Source organism: Augochlora pura, chromosome 2 (genome assembly GCF_028453695.1).
Source record: "Augochlora pura isolate Apur16 chromosome 2, APUR_v2.2.1, whole genome shotgun sequence".
NCBI classification, from domain to species: Eukaryota; Metazoa; Arthropoda; class Insecta; order Hymenoptera; family Halictidae; genus Augochlora; species Augochlora pura.
The window spans coordinates 11,732,751-11,754,633 of record NC_135773.1 but is presented as its reverse complement, the minus strand read 5'-3'; the positions used below and the strand labels follow the sequence as shown (position 1 = coordinate 11,754,633).

General features: G+C 41.5%; 2 protein-coding genes across 3 annotated transcripts in view; one reads left to right on the top strand and one right to left on the bottom strand.

Annotated features, from left to right (window-relative positions):
- Positions 1 to 21,883, bottom strand: part of LOC144475978 (protein expanded) — a 112,433-nt gene that overhangs the window by 54,812 nt on the left and 35,738 nt on the right. The gene's annotated exons all lie outside the window — the stretch shown is intronic.
- On the top strand, positions 4,895 to 15,435 carry LOC144478385 (putative sodium-dependent multivitamin transporter). Of its 2 annotated transcripts, none has more exons than XM_078196214.1 (8): positions 4,895 to 5,339; positions 5,587 to 5,927; positions 6,098 to 6,319; positions 6,932 to 7,272; positions 8,263 to 8,382; positions 10,980 to 11,294; positions 12,359 to 12,718; positions 13,453 to 15,435. In XM_078196214.1, exons 2-8 carry the CDS (start codon positions 5,817 to 5,819, stop codon positions 13,727 to 13,729), a joined length of 1,746 nt encoding a protein of 581 aa, XP_078052340.1. In that variant the 5' UTR covers positions 4,895 to 5,339; positions 5,587 to 5,816; the 3' UTR covers positions 13,730 to 15,435. The 2 variants fall into 2 exon arrangements, with proteins under 2 accessions (XP_078052340.1, XP_078052341.1); XM_078196215.1 differs by lacking the exon at positions 4,895 to 5,339 and adding an exon at positions 5,406 to 5,442.

Below are 21,883 nucleotides of genomic sequence, written 5' to 3'. Positions count from 1 at the left end.
GACCCACGAAACAAGATTTATCGTATCGTAGGTCGCATACACCGTCGGTCTAACGTTCTCACCTGAAATATCTCCGTTGTATTTAATCGAGATCATATTTTCCGGGCATCGTCGTCCTTTTAATAAGCTGACGTGTTTCGATTAGCCCAACGTTATAAAAGCCAATAAAAGTATTCAATTTGGTACGATGTTTGACCTTCGGAAGAGTTATTCGATGTACGAAGACGATGGCCATACTTCTCTATTCATCGTCTCGTATCATTAAAAACAATGACGGTGCTTCACATCTTAATTGCTAAATGCAGAGAAATATTTGTATTATTTATCTATTTTAATTAAGCAGAATGACTGATTAGTCATTTATGCAAAAAGGAATATAAACCTTAAGATTTAAAGAGACGATGAGAATAGATGGTACAAGTTTAGATTGAGTTATGCATATTGAGGTCCGTATTAAGGATTCTTTTATCTATACGATTACATATTGAAAAGATCAATAGAGAGGTACAAATTATTTGCATCAATGGTCATACGATTAACAAGCCTCAAAGACGGTTTAATTCTTTCATTATCAGAAGGAATCTCTCAGTCGATAAAAAATTCATCCTCGATCATAATTTTATCAAATGATTTCAATAAATCGCCATCGAAATTTATACGAAGTTGTAATTTCGTAGTAATATTTGAATATTTTGATAGCAAGATGTACGATTTCCAAACACAGAACGTCTATCGAAGATATCGACAGAGATTTACAATGCGCAACTGGATTTTCGCCATCAATCTTCAATCCACGGAATAAGTATGGACTCGGAACGGTCGCAAAGTTCCTTCCCACCGTGAGTTATTAACAATAAAGTAGGTTTAATAAGCACAGCTGCGAAACGTATCGCGAGACGAGAGGTTAAAGTCCCCGATCCATTAGGTTTCGCGCAGTCATTCGCGCTGGAAATGCGTGGCCCATGGCGGGTCGGTAATAAAGTCTGAAACGTAACGCGACGAGATTCCTGATCGCGACGTTTCAGATAGTTATCGGAATGATTGAACGTCTGGACATTAATGTCCGACTTAATACGATTCGTTACTTAGGTAACAATAGCCCACCGTGGTTTATGTAATTCTCTAGCATCCCGGCCGGTACGTTCTACACACCTTAATGTGTCGCGCGACTGGTTCGTGACGAGTGAGCCGGCGCTAACTGGCACTCACCGTGGAATCCCTAATGTCTGTGTGGAATTGTTCGGCCGAACAAACAAGTTTGTCCACATGAAATTGCTGATTTGTTTGCCTGGTTGTTAGTCGGGTGTTCGCAGAAACGCGCGGGAAAAAAAGGCAATCCGGAGATCGTTCTCTACATAGTGATATCTAAATAAGTTAGTCATCGAAAAGATCGAGACCAGAGTTCAATATTAGTCGAATAAAATTTCATTCCAACAAAATTTCGAATAAATTTTTCGAATACAATGTTGTTTGAGTGACCTTTTGAATAAATTCTTCGAATTTCTCCCAGAAATTCCTGACTACGTTTTTTGCTTTTCGGTTTTGTAGACATTGAAAATGCACTGTTTCACATTTAAACTAATAATTTAGTTGTATAGTGCACGGTACAAATTGCATCAAAAGTATTGAGAAATACATAAAAGTTTATGTTTCAAATAATTCTGTTCATACGATCATATTGACTACAATGTTGCCTTAAAATAGTATTATTTCCAAGAAAACCAAATGAATATTTGTCGATCGAATCCAAACGATCTCGTTCATTCAGTGTGCACATCGCGATCAGTCTGGCAAATATTAATGTCGCGAGTGTAACGTTTCGTTTTACTGCTCCGAAACTTTCAACGTTTTATCTATTTTGGCTAGTTGACATGTCAGTTTGCGACGTCCGCAAGTATGTATCTCGAATGGTATTCCATATTCGGCAACTTTCCGCCACAATTCGAGGTTTCGAATACGCAAGTACGTGATTCCTAAAGCGATCACGTTTGCAATTTTGATCGAATGCTCTCCGCCAAGGGTGGTATTACACTCGCGTACGTTTTCGAGAATGCAGAACGCGTTCCACGGGCCTTTCCCTCTTCTCGCCATGCATTCTATTCTAATGCGACTGAAAAACAAAATAAAAGAAGAAGAAGAAGAAGAAGGAGAGGAGAAGAAGGAGGAGGAAAAGATCCATAGGTTACCGTGAAATTTATTTCGACGATAATCACGAGAGACACCCGCGCTCTTGGCCAAAGGATACGGGAACGCGGAAGTGCGTGCGCGCACGTTCAACGCGTAGGTTTGTATAGCCGCGAACCTGCATAAGCTCGGGCTCCATAAGAAGCCATTGTCGTGCAAACAACGCATTACACGATAGCACGCGGAAAATGGTTGTCGCCGGTACCGTAAAGACTGCCGGGACCTATGCGAGATCCGATATCTATGGTCTTTGACTTAATATTTGCGGTACACTTTATAACTGTAATCCTACGGGCCTCGATTCACTGCCGCAGCGTTGCGTCGTCGTCGTCGCAGTGCTACGAGCACCTAACTTCTCGCCTTGAATCTGATAATAACGATGGCGGGAAGAAACTTATACTGCTCGTAACTTGTAGGTGACAAGGTTTTGAGGCAGGCTTCGAGCAACGTCGACTTTATTGCCGACGATTTTTCTAGTCTGATCATTATTTGCACGGCAAACTAGTCTTTTGTTTACGCGATTCCGTTTATGTTCTACCGCTGAAGACGTTAGAAGGAACATCGGTGGGGTAATTCTGGGGCAGATGGTCCAGCTTTTCTTTAGTAAATACCCATACCCAGATATATACGCATTTGTTCGTATATGCTTCTGCAGTGTGCTCTACGAGCAGAAATAAATCATTGTATAAAATAGAAAAATACACTTAGATGTTAAATAAATTTATAATTTGAAATTGAAAAAGATATATACATATATTTATATTTCATATTAAAATTTAAAAACTATGGAACTGCGAAAAGCTGGACTGACCGGGTGAGATGACTCATTGTTTAAGGGTGAGACGACACAAGTTTTCGCTTCTATTAAACGGAACCAGAGAGCAAACGGAAATTCAAACTTTCTAGTTGGAATTGTAGGACGCCGAGGAATATAGCGAAGAATTTTCATTGGAAATCGGTGGAAAAGGTGAATGGTCGATGGTACGAGTATAAGTTCCCTGATGCGAGAAGATGAATTGCCTTGTGACGAGTCTCTTCCACTAAATGCTTCCGGTAGAGTGCACAGCTGTAATTTGAAGTTTTTGCCGTCCCTGCTTTTACGGTGCTGCAGACACTTCGTCTCTAGCCTCGAATCGGGTAATAAGAGTGGCAGAAAAAAATGTATAGCGTTTGCAACTCATCGTGACATTGTTGTGAAGTGGGACGTGGGAAGATTAGTTTTATCGCGCGTCACCAACAGCGGGGTCCGCGTGCCGTAAACTTAATGTTTATTAGTACAATCAATTCACCTTTAATTTTCACGGTTCGTTGAATAGTTTTTAATCCACTGTACGAGGACGAGTCGGTTTTATTTCACTCTTCTGGTGCCACGAGACGTTTGCTTGCGTCGATACTTGTACGCGTACAAAGCAAACGTAATCAAAAATTTATCGCGGGGCCCTGGCAAGATAGGACTTAAAAAGACTAGTTTTATTGGACCGTTCCTGTCAGAATGAACTCGAGCTCTGTACATCCCACTGTCGTATTCCTATTTTCAACGGAGTTTCTTGTAAATTATATATTCAATGGAGCGATAAACTATTCTTTTGTACACGCACTTTGACTTGTCCTATTCCTCACTACGGATTCTATACCGCGAGGTAAAAAAGCATTTTACAGACGCGATTCCTTGTCCACCAAGCTGAAACACGCTGTAGTTTTATTGGATTGCCGGCAGAGAAACGGGCATCAAAATTATTTACGTTCGCCTCATAATTTTACCTCTTCGTCATTTTACATTTGACACCGAAGCGAATTGTTTCCCGCCACAAGAATTTCTAGCTGCGTCGTACAGAGACGATCGTATACGATCAGCCTTCGGAATGGAAATACGTACCTTCGTAAGTGTATGAATTTTCTGAAAAATTGAATGTTTCCAACGCACGGAATAACCGTAATTTCGAGCTATCGAATCCACCTTGCACAAATACTCCGCCACGAATTCAATAATAACAGTGTTCAAAGATCTATAATGAAACATTGATCTTGTCATTTCACTAACTCAACGAGACCTGTACACCGTAGTTTCATCGATTTGTTGACGCAAGAACGCGTTCAACCATCGGTTGCATCAACGTCCTGTCCTCGTTTCATGCTTAACTTTTATATTTATTAGACCGATAAAATATTATTTTACATGACCGTTTGCGTTCACGTCCGACGTTAGAAATTATACGGCCGGCTTCAGAATTACGACGATTAAAAAATACAACTATCCGTGCCTCGTGGCACTTGAACAAGGGAACGACAGTGTCCGCGACTTTGTCTCTCCGATAAACTTTATAACCGTAATCTCCGGATCGTAACTCTTACTTCTGAGTTATATTGACATTTTCTTTCTTCAAAAAGTACATGCCTGAAAGATGCGACGATAAACTTTTGCAACATGAAACACGTTCTCCAACGCGTTTTCCATACTTTATATGCATAATTGCCTATTTGCAATTCGTATTGAATAAAATTCACTTTTTTCCAGGTCTCCACTTCAATGCGGACAATATTAGAAGAACGTTCATTGAAGATGCAAATAACTATGCAGGTTGATGATATTCATTTGTGAAAACACAGCTATCTCCACAATGAAAAGATCGATAACTACATCAAATAAACATCCACCTTCGACAATGGCATCAGTAAAGCATATTACCACATTTTTCTCGTCGAACCTGCTTCAGGAACTAGCTGATAAAATTGTATAATGGCAATCAACACAATATCGAAGTACCTCGTCGAAAGCTGAACAATCGCAGATAAAAGCGAGCGAGCTTCATTCGTTGATCTCAAATTTATTACTCATATCTACGTTATCAGCGGCTTAATCTGTCCTCCGTGATGGCATCTCGAAAATACGCAACTCGATACACTGTCGCGTCTCGAACCACACCGCGGACCAATAATAGTTCGTTGAAAAGTTTCGAGCGTCGACAGTTCTGCGCGCTATGGACGACGTATTGATTTCGCGGCAAGGAATAAAGATAATGTGTGCGAGCGATGTGCCCGAGCAAATAGGAAACGATTCTGAATCGATAACGAGCAATTGAACACGGGAGCTCGTCTCCTGGTGACTGGGCATCGACAGCCGCACGGCGATCTTGACAGTCGAATCGGTAAACAGAGTGAGTGCGACCCTGAACAACCATCGAAATCATCGGTTAACGTTTGTGCATTCTGCGCGAGAAACAAGGAGAACCGCTCGGAAATGTTCGATTAGATGGCTAAGTAATAATTTCGGTTGTATCTCGCTAGAAAAAGAATAAACATGCAAATCGTGAACGTATTAAAAATAACTTCATTCGAGCGAAGATGTTTTGTGTGATCACAAAATTAATATATATCTTGCTGTGTTTTATTTTCTTCCTGTAGACTGGTCTTCGCACGAACGATCAAAGATTTTTGGGCGGTGCTGTTAAACTGCTGAGGTTGCCGTTTAAGATCGTTACATAAATAAGAGAAACGGGCTGAATGTGTTCGGACCGCGATGATCGAGGCGTCGTGTACTTAATTGCTACACCAGATAATCAAAACAAGCTGAACGAGACAGTTCAGTCGTGGTCCGATCTTCGTTGAATTCGTCTGGAAACTAAGACTAAGTCATGGCTATCCTGGGGATAGCAGATTACGCTGTGATTGTGGTTACGTTGTTGATTAGCTCGGCAATCGGTGTGTACTATTGGCTGACAGGTGGAAAACAAAAATCGACCGATGTAAGCACGACAATCCTAATCGGTAAAATTCTCTGGCTTTTCGAATAAATAGTTTTTAACAGTTGCTTAGGCTGTCGTCGGAAAAAATCATATACCCTTTGCTTTTTGAGCGCTTACTGTTTGCATAAAGAGCAATTCAATATCTGATAGTTTCGATATATATGATTCAGGAATATTACTTGGCGGACAGATCGATGCAGGTCGCACCGGTCGCAATAGGGTTAACGGTCTCGTACCTGTCCGCAGTCAGTGTGTTGGGAGTGAGTTCAGAAAATTACGTTTATGGCACCCAGTACGCTGTAGTCAATTTGGCCTACGGGTTGGCTACACCGGCCATAGCTTATATGTACCTGCCAGTTTTCTTCAAGCTCGGGACCACTAGCACTTTTGAGGTGAGTTCTACTTTCAAGAATATTTTTTTTTAATTCTTCAACGTTCGATCCATTTGTACATTGCATAAGGGTAGACAGCAAAAAGCTGAATCAAACGAAACTTTGTTAAGAAACTATTATATTCTACTTCGCCTACGCATGAACATTTCATGGCAATTATGCCAGCAAGTAACGTTTGTTGATCGAAGTTACCTTAAGAAAAAGTTATCTCTTTCTAATCAATTCCTTAGTAGAACGAAATCACTACTATTTCTCGTACCTTTTCACTTACTATCTTTCCTGCGGTAAAAATGAGTAGGTACAATTTAAAATAGTTCCAAAATTAAAGGAAACAGAATACTGGTGTATTAATTTGAACCTATTAAAATTATTAAAAAATACTAGTGCTTCGCTTCCTATATCGTACAAATAATGTAAATAGAATAATTTCTACGTAGTATATAGATAATATCTATTACCTATCGATGACTTTAAAAGAAATAAATAATGTTTACAAAATACGAAAACAAAGTATCATTGTTATTGTACCTATCTTTTTGCTGCGAGGCGTATCAGATGCAAACGAGACTTCGCCGATCAAGAGACTACCGTAACATCTCGTGTTATTTGCAGTACCTGCAAAAACGTTTCGGAAGTGCAGCGAGGACTGCAGCTAGCATTGCGTTCATGCTGCAACTGTTTTTGTATAGCGGGGTTGTGCTCTACGCACCCGCGCTAGCTCTGGAGGCTACCACGGGTATCTCAACGACCGCGAGCGTGATCGGCATTGGATTGGTCTGCACGTTTTACTCGACGATCGGCGGTATCAAAGCAGTCCTCGTTACAGACGTATTCCAGAGTATGCTGATGCTGGTATCCGTTATCCTGGTGATCGTCACCGCGGCCGTGAACGTCGGCGGTTTGGATCAGATCTGGGAGATCGCACTAAATGGATCCCGGATAGAATTTGACAAGTAAGTGTTCGATGGTTCCGTACTGGGACCTGTTACCGATGCCGATATTCTGTCTCTCTTTCTGACTCGTTAACACGTTCGTCGTCTGATAAAAATTTGCACGAAATCATAGTATTCTATGTCGTGAAACGGGACTTGAAAAATGACACTCATTACAATGATTAGTCCTGACAATTCGGTGTCTTTTACATGCCAGTACAAGTTTCATATATTGCTAAATGTACAATTTAGAGGTCAATGTTCCAGTATAATTTCGTCGTTAATATGAGCGTGTTCAAGGATCGCTAAGACAAAAGTTTGTACAACGAAAATTCGTTCACGTAATTTCTATGATTGGACACGATATTTTGTCGCTGAATTATAATCCGCGTTGAAGTGAATAAATCGCAAAGTTATTCGGTTAGAAATATTCTTTATTTTTTAACATAGTCTTCGCTGTACCATGCAACATTTATCTTCCGTAATTATCACGTTTCTACGAATGGGCTGGAAATCGTATAGATTCGCGGAAAACGTAAGCATCCGAGACTGATGAATTTGAATTGGATAAAGTTGTCGACGTACAAAATGAATTTCTAACGCGTCCGCGCACAATAATCGATAACAATGTGGATCCATTATTTACGCGAAGATACCGGCGAGCATAAAATTTATTCAAAAGCCGCCGAGACGATCTTTATGTAACACCGTGTGATGGTCACGCGTGCTTGAGGACGGCAGCGAACGTGTTAATCAGCTCCCATCGACGAATTAAGTTCGACACCGGGCAACGATAAAGCGATTAGCGAAATGAATAAGCGCGTCTATCCTCGGATTGATTCGCTCACCGCCATTACACACCGTAAATCGGCGCGAACACCGGGGCCGATTGTTAGCGAGAGGCGTGATGCGGTTAGCACACTTTCGAATAATCCATCGAGCGTGTAACATTCATTTTACAAGGAATCCAAGCCCGTATCGACACTGACAATGGCATGTACATTCATTCAGCATTTCAATGGACCCAACGGTACGACACACCTGGTGGAGCTTGACGTTTGGCTGTTTCTTCACCTACCTCTCCTTGTACGGCGCCAATCAAGTTCAAGTTCAGAGAATGTTAACCATCGGGTGAGTACCCGCCGTTGACTTTCTACCCGGTATACGGACGCGCGTATGCGCGCGTATCCTGCGAGATATCGCGAATTATCGGCGTACACGCCGGTATTCTGTAATTAACTGACGTCAGCCGGCGCGTGGTGGTGCGGAGGACGCTTTCTTCCACGACGATATTATCGACAAATTATTTACAGCGACTTCATTAAAACGAGCCGCAATTGTTTTGCAAACGGAGCACAGAAAAACCCCCGTTTCCATATCGGTTTTATGAGAACACTGAAGCATATGAACAGTTCAGAAGCCAGTTGGATTAAGTACATTAACCTTGAACAATCCCACTAATTATGCGAAGCATAATTTTTATTATAATTGAACAAAAAGGAATTAATACCAATATGTAATTATTTTCTTAAAATTCTTTCATTTTAATATCTTTTTCTTTTCTGTTAGCCATTCCTTGGTTAGTATAAGTGCTGCTATTTACTTTTTATTTATAAAGAAATTAATCCAAACTCGTTTAAAAAACAGTGGACTTACACCGACTGGCTTTTCAACTCGTATAATAAATAAAAAAATCTCTTGCACTTTTGACAAAGATTTTGTGCATAAATTAACCAATACGAATGTTATTCGCGTTTTCTAAATCGAAACAAAATTTCATTCATGTAAATCGAAAGAAGATTTGCTTCTTCGAATCGATACCGAAATTCATTCTTCTGTTGTCAAAGTAAATGGAAATGTACAAGAAACAAAAATATTCTATCCAGGAAGTGATTAAAACTGAAGAAGTGTAAACGACACGGATGTGAAAGAAACCGTTGTGCGAGGGGTTAAAAAAGTTCATTCGCGCATAGATAAAAGTAGCGCAGAAGTTGTCACCTGTGCGACCGAAAACGGCGCATGAAAATTGCCTTCGAGCGGGCATAATCGCGACAACCAACTATTCTGGAAAGTTGCTCCCATCGGACGCACGCCATAAAAATGTTCTGGCTCGTAAAATATTCTGAAACGCGCCAGTTAAAATGCTATATCTAATCCACAAATTACTATCATTACATTCCACATAAACAATTCGATAAAATAAAACAGGTTTATCGCCTACCCTGCCATTAAGTTCACGTAAAACGTTTATCGCTTTTGTAGAACACTGGCCAGATGCAATAAGACCTTTCGAGCATCTCGAACGTATCGTTCGTTATTTAACAATAAAATTTGTTTCTTCCAACAATCTCGAATTCGTCGACGACGATTCTGCAAATTGTGCACAAAAACTGTACAAAGGTTTCTGAACTAGTTCTTCGAGAATTCTGGAGATTTCGCGATTCCTCAAATGGCTACAATCGTCGTTTCAATATTAATTGAACTGTGACGATCTCGATCTTCCGGACGATAATAGGCTGCACGGATCAGCGGTTCGCGTTTTATCTCGAACTAATGACCAAGAGCAATCACAGCTAGTGTGCTGTAATTCGTGGAGCGTCGCGTTGCGTATCAAGTTCACGTTGCGTTCTTTCTAGGACGCATCATCACGATTCTCTTCCTAGTAGCGTGACGACAGAGGGACGAAGGAATTTTCCTCCGACTTTATCAGGATCACGCATCTCGCGTGCATTCCGACAGTAGCGATCGTTCGATAAGTTGCAAGCTGCTATACGCCTCGCGATGCGACTCCCAGCATCCTCTCTCGTTATAAGATATCTCGATATTAGCCAGGATGCTGTTGGATTATCCACTCCTCCGATTCCTTCGGCGGTATAATGGCTCGTGGATGGCGAATATTTAAATAAGCGATCATAGTATAAACGTTATGATTATAGCTCGGCTCGCTCACAAATTCGCGTTTCGCTCATCTTATTTCGTAATTCTACACAACTTTTATGCAAACATTCTTTCGTTTTTCAAGTCATTTGTATCTTGCTATTTGTATCCAGGTCTGGATAAAAATATTCGGAAAAATATTGGAAATAGTTGATGAAATACTATTATATTATTCGTACGAAATAATATGTCGAGATTTATTTGACATCGCAGATGTAAGTACGTGTATCGAAAATGGTTATTTATGACCTGGTAGAGAGAATCATTAATTGAAGCAGTATCTTTTTAAGATGTGCTGGACGTAATTATAGATAAAGACTTTTTATATTAACAAGTTATTGTAACGCGTATTTATGTAAAAAATTTATTATGAAGACCTATTGCAAATAATTTCTCATAAAAATATATAATTAGTTTTATACTTTGATTCAAAATTAAATTACTTATTGAAATGAAAATTTCTTAAAAGATTCTTAATCAGCTTCTAATCGATAAATCTGATTGAAAATAATTCACGTTACACTGTGAAAAATAATACTTAAATCTGTCGATCACGAAAATTTCGGCAACATCATCAGACCGATCCAGAACATATTTCATTATAGAAAAGATTAGGCCCAAGGTTCGTTGATAGTCACTATAGCGTTCTCTCTCTTTTCTGTCAATCACACGTCATGAAACTCGAGTTTGATAGACGGCTACGCCAACAAATGCTGCTGTTTAGATCTCATCTGTTGAAAAAAAACGAAATGTTCGCCAATGGATACTAAATTTTTGCACATATTTTTCAGGAACGTGCGCGGCGCTCAAGCAGCGCTGTGGTGGAGCTGGCCGCTGACTTCAATAATGTCCGTGGGCCTCTGTTTCGCGGGGCTTGCGATCTACACGAGATACCGCGACTGTGACCCCTTAACGCAAGGAAGAATCAATTCGAACGATCAATTAATGCCTCTTTACGTAATGGACATGCTCTCTGAATATCCGGGGATACCGGGCCTTTTTATAGCCGGGATTTTCAGCGCTGGACTGAGCACTATCTCTGCCACGGTGAATTCCCTGGCCGCCGTTATACTCGAAGATTTTATCAAACCCCTATACCGTAGAAGGTAAGAGTCGTAAAATCGCGGAATGAACTGAACTTATGATCAGCTCATCAATTACCGAGCTGGATGCCACGGCAGAGGATCGGAGGTATAGGGAATTAAATGTTTAATGCCGGTGGAAAGGGGCATAGTGAGCAAATGGATCTGCGTTCCACTCGAATTGATGGATACGAACGAGCTCCGACGTACAGGCACCTCCAAAATACCAAGCGCGCGTTTGATGTAAACTTAGATGTGTAAACGTAGCATTGAAAGAATAACGTAACTGGTAACGCAAAGAATACGATCGAAATTGCCTGCTCGGGCACCGACCGAATCGCGCGCGAATCCAATCGAGCTGAAAAAGGTCATGAATTGATAGTGCGACAAACGTGACAAGTATCGACAGTTCGGAACGTCGTGAATACACAGGCGACGACTGATGTACTATCTTCTAATATTCGATCTTCGTAGATTGTCGTCGCATTTCCTTGCATCAGAAATACATGCCATGTCCAATTTGATCGAACATTTCTTGCCGCACTAAAGAACTTGACAAATCGATTCGCATGTCAATTCGTCGAACGATGATAAATTATTAATGTCCCTATGTCTGGCATCCACGTAATATTCTACTTGAAACATCATGATCAGACTGTTGATCGTCGCGCATTTATGTCACATGCCAATATCGGTAGTCCAACACAGTGGGCAGTTTATCAAATCGAACTCGGTCCACCTGAAATATGTTCATTACTCAAAACAATATGTGACACCTTCACCAATGAAAACTATTAGAGAGAATTCATAGGTCACACTAAACACAACCGTTACTAGGATATGGCTAGAATAGAATGACTAGATCCTGATAAAGGTAACAAGAATTTATGTCGTTATAATTTCGATGGTTAATAAAAGATTACACGAAACCGACCGTTTGCAACCGGTACGTTTACCAATAAAGATTTACAGTCTGATCAAGATCGGCAAGTATTCCTGATAGACTGGCTGAAAACGATAGAAATATTAGATCGGTAATTAAGTTGCGACACGTTCCGTTACTGACGGCGTGATTAAACTATGTTCAGTGGCAAGGAGATCACCGCGGCCGGATCGATCATCGTCAGCAAGCTTCTGGCCCTCATAGTTGGCGTGACCTGCATAGCGCTCGCGTTTATGGCGCGTTACCTTGGCGGGCTGCTCCAAGCCGCGTTGACGATCTTCGGTGTAGTCGGCGGGCCAGTATTCGGTCTGTTCACTCTTGGCTTGTTCACGGAGTTGGCCAATGAGAAGGGAGCCGTGATCGGTCTTCTGACCAGTCTCATTTTCTCACTGTGGATGGGATTCGGCCAGCCGAAACCGCCGATTCCGAAATTGGACGTGTCCATTGCGGGTTGCAATGCCACTGGATATCACGATTACGCCGAGATATCACACTTCAAAGGCCGGTAAGGAAACTGTGCTTTTTTTTTTTCTCGTATCATTTACCGAGCAACCACAAGCTAAATCGATCGTCGTCTCTAGATCTCGCGGCAGTTAGCGGATTTAATTAGTCTGCGCATTACATGACCGTTTATCATAGATTATAGACGGATCGTGTACATTCACGGCAACATTTCATTTTCCAAGAATTGTATTAATTAAATATACTATCGCCTAGTAAAGAACTCGAGTGAAATTTTTTAGATAACAGAATGTTTTCGCTATCAAGATATTAGAAAAATAAATCTTCAGATAAGGAAGATTGCTGTAGTTCGAATTGTTGAACCTAGAGATCATATTTCATTTGGACGCTGTTTTTTTTTCATTTTCTCAAATAAGCATTATTTCAAATAATTCTGGCTGTCCATGAAAATCCGTTGTTTAACCCTCGGTCCATTTAAACCCAGAGTTACAAACATTCCATGTAAATTCTAATTTCATAGCAGTCGCATGTAATTATTAACTATTATTATTATTCTCAACAAAGAGGTTTTAATAATGTACAAATGAATATGCCATAAATACTCAAAACTGAATGTCGTCTAAAAGTTAATGATCACATTAGATTACTTTAATTCAACCTCAATTTTGAGTCGATACATTAAGATTTCATTTCATCGATAGTGATAATAGTAATATTAATACATAATAATACCCTTAAACAGACGGTGAAGGACATTGAGATTTCATTATGTTGCAGACCGAGCGGCGACGACTCATACTTTTATCTCTACCGAATCTCATACATGTGGTACTGTCCGATCGGGTCTGTGATCAGTTTCGCGGTCGGATTATTCGCCAGCTGGATCTTGAATTTGCTTCTGAAGGAAAAACCGAAAGAGCTCGATCCCGATCTATTCACTCCGATCAAAGCACGAGCTATGAGACGACGACAAAAAAACAACCAGAACGAATATCGAAGCAATATTGCGCTGGACACCGTATCCACAAACGTTGACACTCACGATAAAACGTAGTTCGATGAAACGTACGATGAAAATTCAAGATTGATCGAAATTCGTGTGGATCACGATGATCTAATTCTATCATTGATTTCATAAACTCGTCGCTTAGAACAATAAAAGAGTTGAAAAGAAACGAACAACGAAATTAAATTTTTCGTTACATTTGTGGTAATTTCATTTTACCTTTCATTTATTAAAATGAAAGAAACGAAATAAAACCATGCTAAATTTTACTCGATCAAAGGAAATATCTTTTAATACCGGCGACATTTACGCAAGATCCTGTAACGACAGTGTCCTTGGTAAAAAAAATTCATAGAAGAATTCCGTCAAATATCCTGCACATTTTTCACGATACGCTCATGCCGGGACAGAAACGATTTCAAGAAACCCACGCGAATGTCTGAAACCGGTTAATTACCTCCACTAAGCCTGAAACAAGTTCGAACTTTTACTAACTATTGGGTCACCCCGAAATAAATGGTTCTTCGCGCCGAAGAAAGTTTCGCATTCCGAAGATGTCGTCTTGCCAGAATAACACCTATTCTGCCAGACTGCATCGTCCCCCGAGCGTCATGCCCTTCCCCCGTTTCCGGCTAGCAGACGCGCCAGCAACGAAACAAGGAGAACACTCGAAGCGATCCCGGGGAAGAAACAAACAAACGATAATTACGGGACACCCTGTAGATCCGTTCGCCAGTTCGGACAATTCTGGATTGGCCTTCACCTAAAAAGAAGCCGTAGTGGTCCCCGAGCCGCGTTGCCCGGGAGAGACACGTGTCGAAAAAGAGAGGAGAGGATCGCTCGCTGAAAAATCGTAATCGAAGCAATCCGGCTCGATTCCACGAAATCACGGTCGATATTGCTCGTACTCGGACGGGGCCGGGTTTCTTTCGGAATTCCTTTCGGATGGGGGCCACGAAGAAGAAAAGAAAGGGGAGACGGAGACGGGAAACCGGAGGTGAAACGAAGAGGTAGGACGTGGTGGAAGAGGAGGAGGCGGTGGCGGGGCGCTCCTCTCCTCCCTGGAACGGGCAGACGTAAACACCGCGGGACCACGGGTGTGCTGAACGTTTACCGAAACGTTCGCAAATCACGATGGAATGCCGTCAGACTGGTGTTCCCGTGCGCACCATACGGTGACATACAGAACGAAGCAACGACCCGTGCACTGTGCAGCGCTTACGTAAGGAAATAACGCCATGGAGACACCGGCACCTTCTCGGGCTACCTCGGACTTCGTTTCGGCCTGCCGCCTACATAACAGCCACCGTTTCCCGCCGCTTCGATAACGAACATTATCTAAACAAGAAGTTTAGAAACCGTCCCATCGGAGCCAGGCGAATCGTCGCCAATTAAACAGGGATTATTAAGATGCGGCTGCGAAATAGAGTAGTTGTGCCGGTTACCGTCGGGAGAACAATTGCTGATCCTTTGCTTTGTTTTCGGGCATAATTAACTTTATTTGTTTGTCGAATATGACGTACAAAATTTTTCTGTTAAATAGATCAAATAAAAGAATACAAAAATTTAATTGATCTCATTCGATAAATATAAAGATAATTATAAAACAAAACGAAGGCACAGCAATTAGTTACCTAACAACAACCGGCTCCACTACACACTATGTTGACGTCACTTTGTTAGCTAGATAATATGGCAACACTCCAAGTTCACTGATCATTGAAAAAGCGATCAAGCATTAAAGAATGGTGGAATGCTTACTGGAAGTAATGTTCGGAGTGATTCTTCACCGGTTACTACCAATCTTTGTTCCAACGTTCCTCACACTCCTCATCAGCACTCCCGTTTCATATTCGGACCAATGAATAACACACAATCTTCGTTGAACTTTTCCAAACGAAGCTTGGCATACGCCGTGCCGGTGGCGGCGTTGAGCAACGGAATGTCTCCTCTCGTCCGTAATTGCGTTACGCAATTCACGCGTTCCATGCACTTTGGTTGTTTCCCGCTATTTAGCAAACAACGAAGAGTGCAGGCTGTTGCAGAACCCGCGGAGAGTACGGAGAGAGAATTCGTAGACAGCCTGGTGAAATGGTCGTTTCTTCTTCCTCTTTCTAGAACGATCTTCAAGATTTCGCGATTTTCAATCGAAAAATTGTTCATATTTTTATGACTATTGCTCTCTTGACTCTGGTGACAGAACACTATTACATTTTCCCTATTGTTTTCCATTATCCTGTAACATTTCGGCTTTCACGTCAAAAAGAATCGTCACTTCATTTTATTTCTATCAAAAGTTCTTCAAATTTTATATAAGCTTCGTTATTAGCCCCATGGTACATCGCTCCGTCGACCGCCGTGATGGCGGTTTGTGGTGTACAACAGGAATTTTCCACCATAAACTTCGAAATTTCTACTAATTGAGCTCGTAAAGAATGGATTCCGGTGGTTGTTTTCCACCGTCGATTCGTGCGAACCCCGACCGGTAATGGACTACTCCGGAATAGATTAAGATCGGAACAACGGGAGTCGGGAAACGCTACCGGGAATCGGTACGAAATTACACGGGCATTCGCTGTGGTATTCACGTTATTACTCTGCCGCCGCATTTATTTAAATTTCAGATAATTCCTGTCCCGCGCGCAGTGCTAACGAAATTAGCCGCGACGTGTTCCGCTAATAAAACTCGCCGCGGTAGAATAAGTGATTGTTGCGTCAGAAGTGTGTCGACGAGCCACCGAAAAGTGTTTCTTTGCTTACGAAATAGGAAATATAAGTTACAATACAGTATGTAATTCTTGCAATTTTTTAATATATCTCTTTTTTATATTTCCGCTGGTAGAATATGTTAGGAACGTTAGGCTGAAAAAAAGCTGAGACACACTCGGTATATTCAGTTACATCTAGTAGCATTAATTTAAAGTTTAAACGCTGGATTAAAACTGTTCTCGGAGTCTGCTAAAGTTCGAATAATTAATACTCCGATTTCCTTTCTCGCGGAATATGTGAAGTTAATGGTAAGAGTAGCGAAAGGGAAATAGGTTCCCGCGTAGTGTGGCAAACAGAGACAATGTCCGCGAGATATTTTTTCCACGGAACAAGGCCGGGAACCGTGTATCACCGCGGATGTGACTTCTTGCCTACTGTTCCCTGTAATTAAATGAAATAATCGAGTCGTAGCATTGCATCGCACCGACCCGCACTCTCATTATAATGCCGCGCATTCCATGGACGGAACGAGTCTCTCTCTCCCTTGGCACGCACCGCATCTACATGGAATACGGAATGCGCGAATGATGAATCGCCCGCGAATTCGCAACGTACATTACCATCACCGCCGTCGTCCTAATTCAATTAAATCCATTCCTGCTACGCATTCTCCTACGAGACCGGAAACGCTTCTACTTGCGATCGAAGGGTTCCTCAAGGTCTTTGACCTTGAATAAGCCAGCTTCGCACCGAACCCGAAGTGTTACTAACGACGAATCAAACACCTCGCGTACGGATGATTACATACGCACGATAAAGTTGCTGAAGTCATTAAAAAGACGAATGAAATCAGACTTACAAATGAACGGAACAGGAACCGGAGGAAGTGAAGCGATTGTTTCACACATTTGTCTTCGTTGTGTGCGAAGCTACGCGTGTCTAAGGTCACCACCATGCAGATCTTCCCAAGGCTTTACTTTATGAAAGACGTCAGCTACAATCGGAATTTCAGAAACAGTTCTACATTATCGAAATATATCCAACGGAAAACGTCACGGTTCAAGATAATTTTCTATTAAAAACTGAGGTTTACGTTTCCCGTGAATTTTATTCAACATAAATAAAATTTTGTTTCTAGATGGAAATTCCTTGAAAGGATTATATACAGAGACAGTCCAAGACATTTTAAACAGCTGAAGAAACCGTGCATTGATCATACTTTGAGAACGAAACAAGAAGACGTATTGAGAGTCATCTAGTAGAAACGGATGAATCAATGTCCATGTCTGTTATCAAAAAACAAATACTAACGTTCAGTTCGTACGTGTTCCAGATTACTCATTGCTTTCATTTTCTCAGTAATAACAATAATTTGGAAAATGCCACGTTTTCTTTCCCTAACATAGGTTAGACTGTTTCGACCTAGATTTTTCGGGACATCCACGATCGTTCTCTTTATAAACAAAGCTTAAAATGGTCATTTCTATCATTTTGTATCTTGTCCGTATCACAAACAATTCCAAAATCCGCCCAAACGTATTGATTTTTTAAGAGACACGTTCCACTTCCGAGTAAGATTAGAAATAGCCATTTTCTGTAATCCCGCGTTTCCCAATTAAATATCCTACATCTGGTCCGTTTAACGAACCGTTTAAAACTCCGACCTAACATTTTAATATTTCAGGAAATATTCTCGGCATCCTCGAAGCTCCGTTTCCGCGGAAGACTGAAAATGGGCATTTTCTGGCATCCCGCGTTTCCCAATTAAATGTTCGATTCGTTGCCCATATCAGGGACCATTGACCGAGGAGCGCGTTCCGCGGAAATGCCCCATGGGTATGGGGTAAGCGCGGGAGATAGCCACCGGGTGGTTTTTTCGACCTCGCGATACGTAGGTACATACACAGTTCCTTGCGGCGAGCGGCCGTTCCGTTTCCTCATGCCGCGCATACGTGCCTAACGAGCAACGCCGGTGTAATGCGCATAACGCCATTATAATAAACTTCGTACTCGGTCATTCACAGGCGCTCGCGATCGCGCTCACGATCATGCGCACGATCGCGATGGACCCTGGCCGGTCGAGAACGAAACGGTATTGGTGCACGCACACGGGACAACACGCCGCGGCCCGTTCCGTTTTCCAGTGGACGCGGTGAACCGCGAGATGCATGCCATTCCTTGCCAATTTACGCCGACCAGTAATTTTTCGTTCGCCGGGAGATGGTCGTGGATAACTATGCTCTTTTCTAACTCAGGAATCCGTACCGGCGCGATTTATCTACCCGGCCGTTTGCATTCTTTTCTTGTCCGCCTCCGTGAAAGTTCATTTTACTTGCCGCCGATTTCAACATCTGCCGTTCAGCATTTTTCCCTGCCGTTTGTTTTGGTCGCCGCACGGAGAAATTACGACGGCGACGATTCATTGATCTTTGGATTCTATTCACGCCGTTCACATTTTATATCGCAATTTTCCGAGCTGTATTAACCATTTAACTATTGGAATCTCTTTGAACGGTGTATCAAGTTACAGTAGTCGTACTACATATGTTCGATGTTCTTTACGTGTTGTTCAAATACTTTTATAAAATATAAATATAACAAATGATATCAAAATGTATATCCTTCTCAAGCAGTTAGCTGTTTTCGACGAGCGCACTCCGGGAAATTTCCTTCGCCAGGAAATGTCAACATTTCCTTTTATGACGAATACACTCAAAAACAGTTAACTGGTTGACGAACAATTTTTATGTCCATCCGTTTGCTGCTGTTGTTTCTGAACAATTCCTTATATACGTAAGCTGCGACAAGTAATTTTTCATAATTTATACAGTAACGATGTCTGCAGTATTATCTATTGCGGAATATTTGCACGGATCATTAAAAGACAAACGAAGTTGTTAACATAATTATTGTGTAGTAGAGGATACCAGAGCAAGTTATCCAGTTCCGTTTTATTATTCCACCGGAGATATAAAAATGTAAATAAGCTCCTAGAACGGTCTCCCGAAATCGCTGAAAATCCATTTACCGAATGCTCCGAAAGCAACGTTCGATAAAATATGCTGTAATGAGCGATTTCGGGGGCAGATTCTACGAGATTGCACGAAACTAATTAAACAGCCGACCTAGATACCATCGAACAGATTAATGGCCACGGTTGTTACGCGGATATTATCCTAACAACGTGGTAGCAAAGTAAATCATACCAACATAATTGCGGCACAAAGCGCGTTGTTATACGAGGGTCTCATGAATATGTACGTAGACGTGCAGTATAGAACAATGCCCGTAGTTATCGTTCGACTCACGATTCGATCAATGATAATGACCGCAGAAAGAGAGCAGAGTTCATCTGGTGAGGTGATGAAAAAATAATTGCTTTGCCGCCGACCTGGGAAAGGCTTGTGCGCAGGGCCTTTAGAACTCTGATACGTGTTTCCGGAAGTTGTTCGGAACTTTATGCCGCTAATTACTGTTGTTACAGAAAATTATGTTTTCTCAGCCACGATTGTTATTACTGTTTTCGGTGTAGTGTTAAATTCGAGATTACTTTCGTCAGATTATTCTGCGAAGTTTTTTGCCTATTAAAGTATAATCAGATCGGGGCAGATTTTACAGTAAGATAATGGCGTGAACAACTTATTTTAATAATAAGAAGAATCAGGCAACAATGAGCCGTCTTTCCGTCACCTCTTTGTTTGTTTTGATTGTCTGTGAATCAATTTTGGTACATGAAACTTTGTCAATCCTTCGTTCACATAAAAATGTTTTAAGTCGCGATCGACACCAAATGCAACGCTGCTAGCAAAACAATATTCACGATAATACATGTACTGCGTGATAAACATAAATAAAAAATGTCTAGCTTAGGAACACTCCAATTTGAAAGCTGCGATTTTTAGTCAAGCCAGCCTGCGTTTTAACAAATTCGGCAGGATTTTTCGATACCGATGTGTCGCGCGATATGTAAACGAAGAAACGGAATAGTCGGCCAAGGGAAACCGAGCGTTTAACATCGACAATAACTCGGCGCCTATCTCCGCTCTTATTATTGCGGATACCATCGATCAAGCGGTATGGAACGATCAAGCGGTATGGAACGATCACGCGAGGCAAGAAACATCTTCGTCGACAATTTTCCCTCCTCGGACGAGCATCGTGCTTCGTGCTCGCTGATCTGAATCCGCTCGAGCGGATGTGATTCATGCGTTTCAATGATTCCACGTGGCCGATACAACATTCTCGATAAGGATAAAACCCGTTCATTTGGAAATAAACGCGATTCATTCTTAGAGGCGCTGCCTGACGTAATTCCACGTTTACGCACACGCTCCGCGCTGGCTCCGGGACAGGTGTTCCGTTCGTTTAATAAAGACAAATCGCCGAGCGTTATTATGGCTACACGCTTTTGTCGAGAATCATTTAATCCCCGAAGAATTTCTGATGGAAATTCCTCTTGATCGGTGCACGTAATTACATGACAGATTGCAAACTCTCATGGAAACACCGGCGTTTTGCTAACGTTCGGCGAGGCAGAACGAACAAAAAATTCCCTTCTATTATGACGCAAGATTACGTTTTATCGAATGCTTCTCCGTTTTGAATTTGGACAACGGTCATCGTAAGTTGACGAATCGTTGCCTTTCCACAATGAAAGGAAGTCAATTATAGGAGAACTTCGATGGGAAACAAAGTTACTTTAACCCTTAACTACTATTGGCAGTCGATAAGACTGCTACTAATCACTGATTTATTCTTATTATTAATTCTTATTTACGATTCTATGGAAAATTATACACTTGCGTCTACTCGATGAAATGTGAACCTCTTTCGCTCGTGCAAACTAAGAGCGATCGATGTTGATTTTTTTATTTGACACTTTTATGGTAATCATAACGTCACTGTGACTTAAGTTGGTGCTCATGTAAGTTTTAATGGAGATAGTAGTTAAGAGTTAACCCTCGTACGTTCCCGTAAAATGTTTGATATCTTCCTGTTTGCATTGCAAGGCGGTATGTCTTTATATACATCATCTATTGAGTGAGACCGTAAAGCAGAACTAGGCGGTGTATTATCTTAGGATCTTTTATGCAATCATTTCTGAGGAGCGCATAAAGACCAACAAAAATATCATATAAAGAGAGCAAGTAAATGGTTGTTTATGGAAACGTGCCGGCAGCCCGGATATCTGCCAACCTGCACGAGAATTATGACATCTGCGATGAATGCTGTTCGATACAAAACCAAAGTTCCGACGCTATCGGGTCTAGGGGGCTCACAAAGACCAACCTTCACCTCCCAGTGGTGTGGGCCTGGGCAACACTCTTATTCAATAAGGTGGCCGACGAAGGCAATGGCACGTTATTTGCTGGGGGCAGTCTAGCGTGAATCTCGTTGGCCGTCACCATGCGCGAAAGACCAATCCTAAAAGAGAGTCTTGATAACGACATACCTGCCTACATATTGTAGTGGTGAGTGATGTATGGGTGCGCC